This window comes from Stomoxys calcitrans, chromosome 4, assembly GCF_963082655.1.
Source record: "Stomoxys calcitrans chromosome 4, idStoCalc2.1, whole genome shotgun sequence".
NCBI lineage: Eukaryota > Metazoa > Arthropoda > Insecta > Diptera > Muscidae > Stomoxys > Stomoxys calcitrans.
Window position 1 is genome coordinate 14,117,068 of NC_081555.1, and position 16,945 is coordinate 14,134,012.

At 33.1% G+C, this 16,945-nt stretch overlaps 1 protein-coding gene across 2 annotated transcripts in view; it reads left to right on the forward strand.

Annotated features, from left to right (window-relative positions):
* The window catches only part of LOC106085769 (flotillin-2), a 163,582-nt gene that overhangs the window by 91,501 nt on the left and 55,136 nt on the right, over positions 1-16,945 (forward strand). The window contains exons 3-4 of one of the 2 annotated variants that reach the window (XM_013250176.2): positions 9,305-9,492; positions 11,390-11,419. In XM_013250176.2, coding sequence (XP_013105630.2) covers positions 9,305-9,492; positions 11,390-11,419 — 218 coding nt within the window. The remainder of the gene's footprint in view (positions 1-9,304; positions 9,493-11,389; positions 11,420-16,945) is intronic. The other variant, XM_013250177.2, reaches the window with a different exon arrangement.

Consider the following 16,945-nt stretch of genomic DNA (forward strand, 5'->3'; position numbering starts at 1 on the left):
TGTTTTTGTGGGTGAGGGGCTCTATGTATCAGATTCGTGCTCTAATCTCAAATACCTTTCATTTAAGCCTAATATTGCCATTATTGGTTTAAATTTCCATTTGGCGGACTTTGGAGGTGGGGTGGCCACCACCTAGACATCCCACCTTAAATAAGTATACCAAATTTCTGTTTTTGAGTTATTATAAACGTACTAAATTTCGCGTAAATCGCCCCATCCATCTCCGAGATCTGGCGCTTTTGAAAACAGGGTAAGGGGAGAATCTGCCCATTAAAGTTTGGGTATTCGATCTACTTAACTCTCTTGGTTTTGGTGGTGGATTGGTGTAGCCAAAGCCTTTACCCAAAAGTGGATATCAGATTCATACAAAAATTTGCAAATTTTGCCCATGAACATTCCACTAAGGAACAGGGGCAAACTTCTCACATATCAATGAGTGCAGTCCGATTCAAGTTTAAGCTCAATGATAAGAGGCCTCCTTTTTATAGCCGAGTCCGAACGGCGTGCCGCAGTGCGATACCTCTTGGGAGAGAAGTTTTACATGGCATAGTACCTCACAAATGTCGCCAGCATTAGGAGGGGAAAACTACCGCTGAAAATGTTTTTCTGATGGTCTCGCCAGGATTCGAACCCAAGCGTTCAGCGTCATAGGCGGGCATGCTAACCTCTGCGCTACGGTGGCCTCGCAAGTCACGGTTCCAAATATCGGCGAAATCGGACAATAAATGCGTTTTTTGTGCGGTGGTGATAGTTCATACTATTAAACCATGTAAAACTTCTGAACAAAAAAGTGTTGCCCAGCAGCATTTGGTCTTGTGCATCTATCGATAAGCTGAAAATGGTTGCAACCTTAACGGTAATGTTTGCAACTCCTACTATCACGCTGAACGTCCTAACAGTGTCCTGTTAGATCATTGTGATTGATCGATTGTTTTGTGGAGAGCTGGTCCGTTGTATATATGAGCAGGATAAAGATATCAGATTCACAGTCCACAATCTTATATCTTTAATTTAGGCTCATATTGTCATCCCCATCTGCCACTTGAGCAAAAATTTGAATGACGCACTCCACTCAATTATATCCATCACTTAATACGCCATTGTTTTATAGGGTCAAATAACCTATTGAAGTCGATTTTAGGAAGTAGAGCGCCACATAGTTCCTTTGACACAAAATTTAATGTCACATTTGTAATCTGCTCCCAAATACCTTTCATTTGAGTCTGATCTAGCTATGGTCAAATTTCCCTTTTGGGGGGGATCTTGGGGGTGGGGCGACCCCCAATTATTTGGACCTCATTTTTTATGTCATATTTGTAATCTTTTTCCGAATACCTTTCATTTGAGTCCCATATTGATATGTACGCCCATTATGTCTTTTTGGGGAACTTTTGTGGTTGGAGTGGCCCCCGAGTACCTTGGACCCAACTTTGGACCCATCGTTTTCTACTCTCCAATACCTTTCATTTAATACCCATATTGTCCCTATCGGTCAAACATGATTTTGGGTGGTATTTTTAGTGTAACGGGAGAGGGTCCGCCCCCTTCCAATATCAACAAATTATATAGCCTGTTCCTCCTTCCTGACCATATTCGTAATCTACTCCCGAATACCTTTCATACGAGTCCCATATTGTCATCATCGTCCAATATGCCGATTTGAAAGGGTTTTGGGGTCAGGGTCGTTCTTTATTTGATATCAATAAGAGGCGACCCCAAATTTTGATATCAAATTTGAATTCTACTCCCGATAACCTTTCATTTGAGTCCCATATTAACCCGATCCTTCCACTTTTATTTTTGGGTGGTACTTTTAAAATAAGGGGAACCCTCCCCTTATTTTAAAAGTACCACCCCCCTTGAGGTATCAAAAAATTATATAGCTGTTGCTCTTTCATTTTTATATATAGATAAAAAAAATAGATAGATAAATAGATTTCTCAAAATTTTATATTAATAAAAACAAATAAAAGCGTGCTAAGTTCGGCCGGGTCGAATCTTATATACCCTCCACCATGGATCGCATTTGTCAAGTTCTTTGAAAGACATTTTCAATTAGAAAAACAGCAGCCATATATAAAACCATCTCCAAAATTTCCGGCAAATCGAGTAATAATTTCGTGCAAAATTTCAGCCAAATCGAATAAGAATTGCGGCCTCGAGAAGCTCTAGAAGCCTAGACCCAAGGTCGGTTTATATGGCAGCTATAACAGGTTATCAACCGATGTAGACCTTACTTGGCACAGTTGTTGGATGTGATACCAAAACACAAATGTTCTCAATATTTTATTTTCAAAGAAATTTTTATTTCTATAAAAAATTTTGTCAAAATTTTATTTCTATAGAAAATTTTGTCAAAATTTTATTTCTATAGAAAATTTTGTCAAAATTTTATTTCTATAGAAAATTTTGTCAAAATTTTATTTCTATAGAAAATTTTGTCAAAATTTTATTTCTATAGAAAATTTTGTCAAAATTTTATTTCTATAGAAAATTTTGTCAAAATTTTATTTCTATAGAAAATTTTGTCAAAATTTTATTTCTATAGAAAATTTTGTCAAAATTTTATTTCTATAGAAAATTTTGTCAAAATTTAATTTCTATATAAAATTTTGTCAAAATTTTATTTTTATAGAAAATTTTGTCAAAATTTTATTTCTATAGAAAATTTTGTCAAATTTTTATTTCTATAGAAAATTTTGTCAAAATGTTATTTCTATGGAAAATTTTGTCAAAATTTTATTTTTATGGAAAATTTTGTCAAAATTTTATTTTTATAGAAAATTTTGTCAAAATTTTATTTTTATAGAAAATTTTGTCAAAATTTTATTTTTATAGAAAATTTTGTCAAAATTTTATTTCTATAGAAAATTTTGTCAAAATGTTATTTTTATAGAAAATTTTGTCAAAATTTTATTTTTATAGAAAATTTTATTTCTATAGAAAATTTTGTCAAAATTTTATTTTTATAGAAAATTTTGTCAAAATTTTTTTTTTATAGAAAATTTTGTCAAAATTTTATTTTTATAGAAAATTTTGTCAAAATTTTATTTTTATAGAAAATTTTGTCAAAATTTTATTTTTATAGAAAATTTTGTCAAAATTTTATTTCTATAGAAAATTTTGTCAAAATTTTATTTCTATAGAAAATTTTGTCAAAATTTAATTTCTATATAAAATTTTGTCAAAATTTAATTTCTATATAAAATTTTGTCAAAATTTAATTTCTATATAAAATTTTGTCAAAATTTTATTTCTATAAAAAATTTTGTCAAAATTTTATGTTTACACAAAATTTTGTTTTTATTTTATTTTTATAAAAAATTTTGTCAAAATTTTATTTTTATAGAAAAATTTGTCAAATTTGTATTTTTATAGAAAATTTTGTCAAAATTGTATTTTTATAGAAAATTTTGTCAAAATTTTATTTTGATAGAAAATTTTGTCAAAATTTTTTTTTTATAGAAAATTTTGTCAAAATTTTATTTTTATAAAAAATTTTATAAAAATTTTATTTCTATGGAAAATTTTTTCAAAATTTTTTTTTCTATGGAAAATTTTTTCAAAATTTTATTTCTATAGAAAATTTTGTCAAAATTTATTTTCTATGGAAAATTTTGTCGAAATTTCTCAATTTTGTTATTATTGGAAACAAAAGATTTAAGAAACAAACGTTTAACAATGACCTCTTCTCTGTTGCATCACACTGAAATAATAACATTGTGGAACTTTTTTTCTTAATTTAAAGAAATACTTGTGGTTACGAAATCATTTTCCGGAAAACATCTAAACATAGATTTGTTTTCATTGTTGTAAGCTTCAGATATAAGTTACCCCTCCAATAATACTCAGGGAAACAAGTTGTTTCTTCAGACTTCTTTTTTCCCTTTTTTCTTTTTTGAAAACAAATCATTAAATAATAATAAATTAAAGAAACAACAAACAAAAGTTTATCTCATCTTTGACCGGCAAGCACGAAATGACTTTCAAGTCAACAAATGTCAGCGAATATTACTTTCAATTTCTTTTGAAACCTAAGAAGAAAAAAAACACCCATATAACCATTGAGTCATTGAGTAAATTACCACATACATACAGTTATGAACACTTAAGGCACTTAACAAAGAAATCTCTTTTAGTGATGTTGTTGGTTTTTTGTTTTTTTTTCTTTTCCATATTTCTATAAATATTTTTCAAACAATTTCTAATGGCCATTAAAGTTGTGTGAAGTAAGGGTAACAACATGAGAGTTACAATTCATCAAAGCTGTTAAGGCATTTATTCCTTAAAAGTATTTGAACAAAGCTACACCTTTGCTTAGCCACATAAACTAAGGTTACTTGATGCCCAAAACGTTTTCCAGGAAAGAAAAGCAAAATATGGGCAACACTTGTGCTACCTGTTTATGCTCACGTAGGCCTTATGCAGTGTTATAGACTAATCAAATGAATTATGTTGTGCCTTTCAGCAAATTATTGGCATTATTTGTTGTATGATTTGAAGAAATTTCTGCATAATTGTCAAATTTGCTCTTTATGTCAAACCCCTCTTTAACTTTCTCTTACTTAAACCCAAGCCATTGCTTTCTACTGCATTATGCGGTAAATATGAATGGGAGAGCACATATGCATATTCTTTGAATGTTGACACCTTAGTCTCTCTCTCTTTCTCTCTCTCTCTCTTTCTATCTCTCTCTCTCTATTTCCCTCTTAAAGAATAAATGCCAGCATAAGAGCATGATAGGTAAAAGATCTCTTAAGACCATAGGATGGTGGTATACTAATCAAGTCCGTTTCCAACGCCTCCAAATATTGATTTCGACATTCTGAATCGATCCATCCATGTCCGTCCGTCGCTCCGTCTGTCAAAATTAGCGGTGGAACGCGTAAAGCTGGCACCTTGAAATTTTCACAGATTGTGTTGGTTGGTCTGGAAGGAAACATTGGCTTTATTTCTTTTTGATATCGGAAGGGGGGGAAATCAAAATCATATTAATATGGCACTCAAATAAAAAGTATTTGGCAGTAGATTTCGAATACGGCACAAATTAGGTCCAAGTAATGGGAGGTCGCCCCACCCCTAAATAGGCTTATTAGCCGATTATGGGACTCAAATGAAAGGCATTTTGGAGTAGATTACGAATATGAATTTGCTTTTAAGCCTATGTGGCGCTTTTTATCCTAAAAATACGTTGAATAGTGTAGTGGACCCATTATTACTATATGGGTTTCGAAATGAAAGGTATTTGAGAATAGAAAACGAATCTGATATCAAAATTTGGAGTCAAGCGTTTGGACATACGCTCTAAATTACCCCCTAATCTTAATTTAATTTCCGATTATGACAATATGGAGCTCAAACAAAAGGTAATTGGCAGTAAAGACGAATTTGATATATATTTTTTTAAGACAAAGAGCCGATGGCCGTCCTAGCCCCAAAACACCCTCCAAACGGTTCATATTTACCGATCATGGCAATATGGAGCTCAAATTAATGGGATTTGGGAGTAGGACACGACTTTGGTATCCTTATTTAGTTGACCTTTTTATATTTATGAAACTTGATGTATAGTATCGGCTATAGGTCATGGGGAAAACAAAGTTTTCGACTGTTTTTTTGTCTTGTTTCCAATATTTCGGACGACGTCGTCAAACCATTTTCGGGAATTTTAAAATATGGAGTTGCCTTTAACGTTATGCTGTTGTATTCACCTCACCGTCTGCTGCCAACTTCGATGAATACAACAGCATCACGTTAAACGCAACTCCATATTTTAAAATCCTCGAAAACGTCGAACGACGTCGTCCGAAATATTGGAAATAAAATAAGACAAAAAACAGCGAAAAAATATATATTTTCCCCATGACCTATAGCCGATACTATACATCAAGCTTCATAACTATAAAAAGGTCAACTATATCCCCACAAAATAGAAATAAAATTTTGACAAGAATTTCTATAGAAATAAAATTTTGTTGTTGTATTCATCCAGCTTAGACCAATGGTCTTTTAACCCTTCAAAAACCCTTCAGCGAGTCTCAGCTATTGGGTGTGTTTAATTTTTGGGGGGGCGGGCTCTAATGACTGTGATTTCGTTCTTTGCAAGAAGGCTCATCAGATTGCTATGCCACCAAAAGATTACATGCTTCCATCAACTCACTAATATGTGAGCAGTGCAATGGTGAAAACATGCCCTTCAAATGAAACGTTGAATCTTATTATTAGTCAATTCTTTCTTATGCGCAGTAAGAAAAAAATTAAAAATCAACAGCCAACATCTCTTCAAAAAGACATCAACAACACACACAAAGCCAAAAATTGTTAGCCAGACAATCATTGATAGCCATAAAATAGTTTTTCATATGAGCATATTGCAGCTGCATATATTTGTCGACGTGCTGTCCATGCATTCATTTGTTGTGTGCTTCTTTTGTTTGGTTAAAATTGTTAGCCAGACAATCTTTGATAGCCATAGAATAGCTTTTTATATGAGCATATTGCAGCTACATATATTTGTCGACGTGCTGCCCATGCATTAATTTGTTTTGTGCTTCTTTTATTTGGTCTTTGTAAACTGGAGATATAAAATCTAAAGATTGGTTGATATCAAGATATAGCCTATATTCTAACTTAATCTGCCCAAAATAAAAATACCTCCTTTAAAACTCGGCAGCTTTAGAGTAAAAATCGGATAATCGGCAGTTTGCTATTTTGCAAGCTAAAAATTGGCAAAATTCAGAAAAATTTGTGAATCTGGCAACCCTGCTATTATGATATAAACTACTCTTACTCTCTCTCTCTCTCTCTCTCTCTTATATGCCGATGTTGGTGCAGAATGTGCTTCAATAAATTCAACAATTGTCAAATTGCCTTTATTTATCTATCCTTTCTCTGCTGGCTCTTTTTTATAGGCTACGCCAGTCATTCATCTTCCATCCTATGTTATTTTAACTAACACTCTCCCCCATTCAACGTTCAATAGCACACATACACTCTCACCCTCTCTCTATCTTCCACTCATGTATATGCAGAAGATAAATGAATGTAACGGTTCTTTGTCCTAAAACATTAGAAAATAAGTCTTGGTGGAAACCAATACAGCATTCTTGCTTAGGTCCATGAACAAAACCTTTGGATTGTAATTTTTCGTTAATGCCATATGTAAGATGCCTGGTAATTGCTGTACGACAAGCATACTTGCATTTAGTAATTAACAATTATACTCACTATGCCCCTTTTCACACGATGAGTAAACGGCACTCACTTTGGTTAAGGTAGCTCTATCTCTCTCTCACTTTCTGCCTCTTCTGATCGTATTTGTACACTCACATACACCCATCTTGTATTTACACATACACTTACTGCGATAAAATTGATTCACAGTACACATAACACTGTGCAACAGGTAGTTGGAAAAACATAATGTTTATTAAATATTATAATATTCCTTAATTTAAATAATTTTTGTAATTTAAATAATTTTTGTCATTTATTCTTTTTTATACCAGTTTTTTAATTTAAATAATTTTTGTCATTTATTCTTTTTTATACCAGTTTTTTATAAGCTTTAAATATCCTCTTTCATTTTCTATCATCCACTTGTCCATTGATTCCTTATAAAATCCGCCGCTCTCTCAGCCACCATTATCATGGGCGTTTGAGTATTACCCGAAGGCAAAAAGGGTATTACAGAGCCATCGGCCACACGCAAATTGTGTACACCTCTTACCCTCAACTGGTTATCCACACAACCACTGGGATCCTGGCTAGAAGCCATTTTTACCGAACCCACATAATGTATGCCACTAGTGGTAAAATACGAGATATAGCAACGCCAATAGTCCAAGGAGTAGTAAGCAAATTTATCACACTCTGGCAGGGGCATACGAATAATTTCCGTTTGTTTTTCCCTAAATGAAGAAGTTTGAGTTAAATTGACAATAAAACTAACACCACTCATCATAAGTTCCAAATCATTTGGATCGTTTAAATAGCCATTTTCAATTTTTGGAGGTTCCTGGTACAAAGGAGATCTTAGGCTTAGGGAGCCTCTAGATTTTGGATGAAGTAAAAACAATATTATGGACTGTATCTCATAGTTCTCTACTTGTTTTCTTAACACCTCCTTAAAGTTTCTCCTCATGGCTGCTGAGCTGACAAAGAAATCGATCAGAGTAGTGCTGCCTCTGGGAAAGGTAATGTGTTGTAATTGCATATCAGGAGCAACAGATGTTGGAGGCCTGTCCACTTTTATGAAACCCACCAAAGGACTTGTACCCATTTCACTATAAACTCCTGAATTTTTCATCAAATATTGATAGGTGGCTTCCAGGAACTCTGTGGCCTGGGGTTTTGGTGCTGGCATGCGTAAAAACATAAACAGCATAAGATGATCTTGTAGATTGCGGCCCACGGGCAAATCATGTATGAGGGGTATATTTAAGGGTCTCAAAACTTCAGCAGGCCCTATGCCCGACAACATTAACAACTTGGGAGACTCCACAGCACCTGCGGAGAGTATAACCTCGCCCTTGACCTTGACTCTCATAGGCAACTTTTGTCGTACAACAAATTCCACTGAAGCCACCCTCTGTTGAGTGCGATCGAAATGTAATTTGGTAGCATAGGCATTTTTGATTACTTGCAAGTTTGGTCGTTTGGAGACTCGGCCCAAAAACTGCTTTCCCGTGCTAACTCTATGGCCATTTTCCATCAGCACACCCGGAACGCCATAACCCACATAATTGTCTTCGATGTATTCTGTTATACGAGGCTGTCTTAGTTCTTCGTAGGCTTGAGAGATAATGGAAACTCGTTCATTGTCGAAAAAATTTGGCAAGCGATTAAGTCGCACAAAGCCTTTGGGGTTGCTGGCAGTGCCTTGTTATGTTATGGGTTTTTCATAATAAGGCAAGACATCATTGTAGCACCATCCCTCAATGCCTTGGTTACACCAAAGATCATGATCAGCTCTGCTGCCTCTTACATAGATCATACCATTGGTGGAGCCTGAGCCTCCTATGCACTGGCCACGACCCCAAAGGCATTGTTGATTTTCAACAGCCTTGCAGGTTTTTCCATTGGGCTCGGTTCGATAATTGTAAGAGGCGCTGGTTTTGCGCATGGAAAATAATAAGGGAGGTATCTACGAGTATAGGAAAAAAATGTCAATTGTTGGTATATCCAAATTTTGTAAAAAATGCCATTTTATACTTATAGAAAATTTTATCAACATTTTTTTTTTGTAAAATTATTTAACTTTTATTTTAATTTCTTTTTTCCCCATTCCCTCATTTTCTCCTAGGTGGCTGTTGTGGTTCTACGAAAAAACGCACCATTGTGGGCGGTTGGGCTTGGGCCTGGTGGCTGGTCACAGATGTGCAACGGCTTTCCTTGAATGTCATGACCCTTAATCCCATGTGCGAAAGTGTTGAAACCTCTCAGGGTGTACCGCTCACAGTTACAGGAGTGGCCCAGTGTAAAATTATGAAGGTAGGTGGTAAAATAACTCCTCTGAACTTTGACAAAAACAAAAGCTTTAACATATATGAATACGGTTATTATTGTTTTATTTTTAACAAAATATATGAATTAGTATTTAAATATAATCATAATACAACTGTAATTTTAATTATTATCTTTTAAAATTTATCTATTCTCAAAGAGAAGTGTGAACAAAAACTACTAATAAAAAAACATAAACCAAAACAAAACACCCTATTTCAAATTGTATGTACAACTATGCATGATGGCTTTTAGTTTTTTTTTTCAAAATCATTGGAATTTTTTCTATAACCAAAATACTTTACAATTTTTAATATATCTTTCTCTTTTTTCAAAATAAAAAACATATTGTTGTTGTAATTTTTTCTAAAAGTTTAAAAATCTATAATTATTTGTGTGAATTTTTTTCTCTGTTCATTTGGTAATCGGATAAACTTTTTGTTATAGTTCTCAACACCAAGAGAATGTAATAAGAACAATGTAAGTTGCAAAGAATATTTCCCCCCAAATTTTTTTGGTTGTTTTTTTTTTTAATTAGATCTAGAAATTTGATGTAGTAAAAATATACACTCCCTTTTTTGTCCAAAATTTGTAAGTACTATTTGCGCACCCTTTTGGTTTTGAATTTATTTTATTTTGCCCAAAATTTTAGGAAAGTGCCTAAAAGTATGCTTTAAATATGAAAATTTAAGATAAGAGGTTAGATACTTATGAGATGAAAACGTTTCCCTCTTAAATGCAAAATGGAAGAGTACTGAAGTATTTGGAGTATTAAATACAGTCTATGTTGTCTAGTTCTCTTAAATCATGAAAATGTGAGTGTATGCGTGAAATTTCCTTTATAGGTATTTTTAGTTCTCTTGATATGTAAAAAAATCATTTTTTGGAGTGTTTTGCAAAAATAAACTCAAAAATAATTGTTTTTAAAATAAAAACTGAAAAACAATGCGTATACCCCTACGCATGTTTGTTCGTTGCTGTCTCAACAATGACTGAAACAAAAAGAATAAGAATACGTGTCACTTGCCATCAGCGCTACCGTAAGGAGCTGGACATCGCTGAAAGCACATCATAGAATGTCATGTGGTATATCCTATTGAGCTGAAATTTGGCATTTCATTAAAAGCAATTTTTATAGTGTCTGTGCATACCACCAAAAAGATGACAATTGAGTTTTTAAAGTTTTTTAAGACCTGTAAAATAAAATTGATCGCCAAGAGAATGTATCACATTCAATCTTCAAATTACGGATTGAAGACAGAATCAGATCCAATCTTGGTATCACATAGAAGGCTAAAGTCCATCATTGTACCAACAAAGTATTCTTCGAGACATCATTTCTCATATGGTTGCTCTCATTATTTTCATTATAAACCAACTGATTTCTAGTGAGTAAGACACTAAGCTGGTATTTCATGTGAAAGTAAACTTTCATGTGAAAACTAAATATTTGTAGGTCCAAGTTTATTATGTGAGACTCTAAAGACTGGGACGTATTCAAGAATCGAAATATATGTTTTAATAAAAACTCATACAGAATTTTCTCTGTTCTATGAGTTCAACTGAAATGTTTATGTGAACTCAAAATATTAATAATTAATAAAAGTTGAATAATTAAAAAAATATAGACTTTAAATTTAATTGAAAACTAAATTAAAAAAGAATTTTTCGTTGTGGAATAAAATTTGCAATTTTCAAAATTCATTTATTAAATCTTTTTTATTTATTTTTCCTATATATTATTTATTTTATTTCATATTATTTATTTTATAAATTTTTGTAATGTAGCTTATTTACCTGCCTGAGTATTCATTTTGTTTTCTTTTGAAAAAAATCGATCTTGTATTATTTGTGTGTTTTTTTCTTTTCTATACACTATTTTCAGTCAAGCAAATATGGAAAAGTGGACGATGAGGTATGATTTGCATTATTCATTGTTTACCATCAATTGTTTCCTTTTAGATATTTTCTACACATCTTTTTATGCGTAACTAAAATGAAAAAAAATTCTTAAAAAAATAAAAAAAAAATTGAAACTTGAAAAAAAAAAATTAAAGTCATCCATTTTCGAACCACTTTAATTTTAGATATAAAACAAAATGAAATATTTTAAATGAAAAAAAAAAATAAATTTATAAATTTTTAAAATTGAAAAAAAAAAAAAAATAAAAATAAAATTATAAATTTAAAGAATATAGCTACTTCTAAATACAATGAAATAAACCAAATAAAAACCCTTCAAGTTCAACCTAGTCCAAGTTCTTCATATATCTATTAGATTCATATAACGTGGCGCAATAATAAAGCGTTTACAAAGTACAAAGTAAACTTTCAGACAGATAAATAGGCTGAAATGGCAAAATGGTATACAAGTTGTAAACTTGTCACTTAATAGTTATATGTTAGCCCACCTTCACCCACCAATAAAAGCATAGCAGCTCGCCATATTCGTTTTTCATTATTCTTTGATATTCAAAGAACTGCAACAGTTGCTAATTTTTACCATATTCCTCACTTTAACTTTTACTGGGCACATACCACAACCACCTCTCTTGTACTCAACACTGGCATAGAAGTCTGAACTTTTCTCTTCTTTTCATCTCTTATCGATATGTTTGGGAAAGAATTTATATCACATTCATCTTCATCCGTTATTTGATCTTTAAGCCCGCTCATTCTAATGACTTCTACTTCTCTCTCTCTCTCGCTCTCTCACTCTCTCTCCGTCACTTTCAAACATTTAATAAACTGCAACCTTAGCTAATTTTTGCCCTACTCACCATTTCACCACTCTTACTGGGCACATACCACAACCACCTCTATTATACTCAACACCTCCATAGAAGTCTGAACGTTACTCTTCATTTTAACTCTTATCGAAATAGGTGGGGAAGTATATTAGATTCTTCATCTCTTATTTGATCATTGAGCACACTCTTTCTAATGACCTCTGCTTCTCTCTCTCTCTCTCGGTCGCTCTCAAACATTTAAACATTAACCCATTAAGGATGAGTAAGCAGAAAAATATCCAAAAGTAGCGATGTCTTTGAAACATTCTAGCTCGGGCTAGGAAAAAGGTATCCCAATGCACTTTTGATTTTCCTAAAGTGAACAAACAAAACTATTTAGTTAAATATTGTAAAATTTTTCTCGTCAAAAAAGGTCACGTTTTGTGAGAAAATTGGCTTGACAAGGGTCAACAATTTTAAACAGCTTAAAAATTTCAACAAAAAATTTTGTGAAACTATTAAATCTCCCATATAAACCTGAATTTTCACCAGATTTGGCTGAAATTCACACTGATAGGGCCCAATTATTTCGTTGACTTTGGACTTTAAACTTTCATAAAGTAAATACCATCGTGTCCCCTTTCTTCTGTACGGGACATAGTGTGCTGAGGTTCCAATCATCGGGTATCCATTTTTCTAGCCAAATTGAACAGACTAGCTGATGCTTAAACAGTTCAGCCGGCAATCCATCAGCTCCTGCTGCTTTATTGTTTTTCAGCCGAGTTACTGCTACGAGGACTTTCTTTTGTCTAGGTGGTACACATTCTATACCATTATCAGGGATTGGTTCTGCGATATACTCATGGCCACCATCGTCGGATACCAGCAGCTGGGAAAAGTGTTATTTCCATATTCTCAGCACACTATCTGTATCTATTACCAGATTTTCTTCTTTGTCTCTGCAGAAGGATGTGTCTGTAACTAAGACATCGGTTAGATGTTTACTTCTTTGCTAGAATTTTCGGACTTCATTCTGGCTCCTGAGCATCTCGATCACACTCACGTCTTTCCATTTCCTTCTTCTTCTTGCGAAAGAGACGTTTCTCCTCTCTCATTTTCTTTCGATGCTAACTGTAGTGTTGCTCTGTATGCTGCATTATTGGCTTCAGTAGCTTTTTGGCACTCCTGGTCGTACCATGGGTTCCTTGGGGGAGGCTTTTGGTACCCAAGAAGATATGTTGCGGCTCTTTCCATAGAGTAGCCAATGGTTTGCCATTGCACTGCTATACTAGCGGGACAGCGAGTGCTTTCTTCAAGCAATTGTGTCAGCCGTGTGGTACATGCCGTTGTCACCTGTTGTGTTTTCAGTTTTCCGACGTACAGTTTCTTTGTGTGTCAGATCGTACTTTTCTCGCCACACTAAGATGTGTGCGAACCTTTGCTGCAACAAGGTAATGATCCGAATCGATATTCGCCCCTCAGATCGATCGTACATCTAACACGCAGGTTGAATGCCTTTCATCTATCACAGCATGATCTATTTTGATCTGATGACAGCCATGAGGCCGTGTAAATCCTCCGATGATGGAATCCGGTGCTGCTATCACCATGTTCTTTGTCGCGGCATAATCTGTTAGCCTCAATCCATTATCGCAAGTTTTTTCGAGTAGGCTAGATTTTTTCGACTATTGCACTAAAGTTATTTTCCTTCCATATTTTCGCATTTAAATCTCTTAGAACGATTTTAATATCATGGGCGGGACAGAGGTCATATTCTCTTTCTAGGTGCTCGTAGAAAATATCCTTTGTCGGGGTATGGGAGCAAATAAGGTTGATATTGAAGAATTAGGCCTTTATGCGGATTGTGACTAGCCTCTCATCTACCAGGGTTAGCCTACAGACAAGGTGTTTCAGTCTCCGACTAACCAGAAATCCACAGCCAAATTCATGCCTCGTTTCACGGCAGCTATAATATAGGGCGTCACCACTCAGTGTTGTTGTGTAGCCCTTCCCGAGCCATCACCCTGTCTGTATGGCAGTAATGTCTTCCCTCTACTTCTCCAATATATTCGCCAGTGAGTATACTGCACTCTCTCTACAAAGAGTGCGGACATTCCAGGTGCAGATACGCAAATCATGGTACTTAAAATGTTTGCGGGGTCGTCAACATAGGGGAAATCCATTTTTATTCTTCTTTGTTTTTTCAAAGTTATTTCTTTAAGTTTTCCGGATAATGGGCTACTAACCCGACGCCACAAGCTATCTTTTTATCGTTCTATAGGTGAACTTGTGGCACATTTAAGCTCACTGTCTTTATGAACTAAAAATGCATTACTAACTTCACTTCATCAAAATTTTGCGATGGACTCATATGTTGAAAATACAGTAACAATACTGCCAAACTCTCTCTTCCTCTCTTCTGCAAGTAATGAATTGTGCTTTACAACTCCTCACCCCACACTATTTAATTTGTTAGGTACATAACCTAATATGCACTCTCTAACTTGCTCTCTCTCTGTTTATCTGTCTATATCTCTCTTCCTCTTAATAATAAAATGTACATAAAATACGCAGCTCTGAGACAGTCATAAGTGGGTGCCCTTAACTTACTCTCATAATGCATGACTAGCGATCGCAGAGCCCAATACACATACATATATACTAATAGTCCGAAATGACTTGTACAGTTTATCTTGTGCAGAATGTTAAACTACAGGAGTGTGGGGCCCTAAAATTTGCTGATAGGATGGATGTGGTGAAATGTCGTAATTTCACCACATTGGCATTTACAACATTTTTGAGGTTACAGCTGAATATCGATATTCTCTTGCTGTATTGTAAACTTTGAAAGTACTTCTGGAAAGCAGATAAGTTGAAATTACAGTTTAAAAAGCAAAATAGGTTACTACCACCGTTTTTATGGGTTTATGTTGCCCCAAATAGAGACTGATCTTCTACTATACCGATTCGAAATCCAAAAAATACAAAGGGTAAGCCATTCGCCTTGCGAATAACTGTTGTTTAAACCCCATACAGAAGGAATGTAATTTTTTTAATAGTGCACAGCGCCTTTTAATATATCAAATTCCATGGTTAAAAAATCCATAATTTCTCTTGTAGAAGGATTTTTTTTAGTTCTGTAATAGAAGATAAACTATATATACGTGAACATATATGTATAAAAAATATGTTGGGGCTTAGAACGAGGGAATCGGAACGAAAGCTGCAGGTTGAGGAAGAAACAAATGGTGCTTTGTACCGATGTCTGTAGTGGTTGTGGACTGTATGTGCGGGGGTTGGTCGTTGATATCAACTCTGACAGCAAGAGGGGCTTCAATGGTATAGAAGGGATTTAAGGATTGAGGTCTTTGCCAAACATAACATCTCATAGAAGGGCAGGTTATGGGCAAAGATAAGAAAACAAAGAAAGAGTGTGGGAGTTAAACTTCAAGTATGTTTTTATTGGGTAAACTTTATGTGCTCACCTTTGTTTAGCTACGAAGTAAGTGGGCCAAGTTGTTCTTCATGACTTGCCAATAAATATCTTAACTCTAGATTGTTAATTCACAATAGTGCACAATGGTCTTAAAACTATTGAGTGAGTTAGTCAACATAGTATCGCAAAATTCAAGTATTAAAATATGTTATGTATGTAAGTCTAAACTCGTAAGTTTAGACAAATATTATTCTCCAAAAACAAAAAAAAAATTATAAAAATTTAAATAAAAAACAAAAAAATTTTAATTCTAATAAAAATAAAAATTATAAATGATCGTAATTTTTTTAATAAAGGTTTCCCACCTTTTTGGTCAAAAAGTCCACTAATAAAACTTTTTTTATTTAAAAAAAAATAATTTCGTCATACAATGTTTAAGTTTTTTCTGTTTAGTTTTATTTTTTTTACTTCATATTGATTTTCTTTTTATTTTCTTTTATGTACCTGATTGTCCCTGAACTTTTGTTGGAGTATTCACTGCCGTAGTTTTGAGTTTTTGTAAAATGTTTTTATCTATATTAAAGGTATGTTTCATAAATGTTTATTTTTTGTTAATTTTTATAACACTTCATTCTCACTAACATTATTTTTAGGTAATAAAAACTGATTTTTTTTAATAATTTAACACATTTTTTATATTTTTCCTTTTTAAGAAACATTTGTTTAAACTTTTTTTTTAATTTGTTTGTTTCATATTTTTAATATTTTGCTATTTTATGTGCAAAATATATTTCTGTGTTTTTTTTCTATATTTAATTTTCATATAGTACATACCAATCACTATACCTCATGTACATATAACAGAAAAACTAATAATCATACATATAACTCATTTAAATATGTATAATTTTTTATTAAAATAAAATTATAATTAAAGGGAATTCCTTTATAATAATTTTCCAAAAAATATTTATATTGTAATTTAAAGCTTCTTAAAAACTTGAAATGATTTATCTAAAATAAATGGAAGCTCTATGTTGCGTGTGCTTATGTAAAGGCATTCCTTAGCTTTTAGGCCCTGTATGATTGTTATTAGGCAACGGAATTATATGCAAAATAAAAAAAAACATTATTCATGAAAATATAATAGTTTTTATAAATTTTTTTTTAATATATTTAGAGGGTAATTACAATTAAATTTTTACCATTTCTTCAGATAACATATAATTTTTATTTTGCATATAATTCCTTTGTCTATCTAGTATTGTATACATAT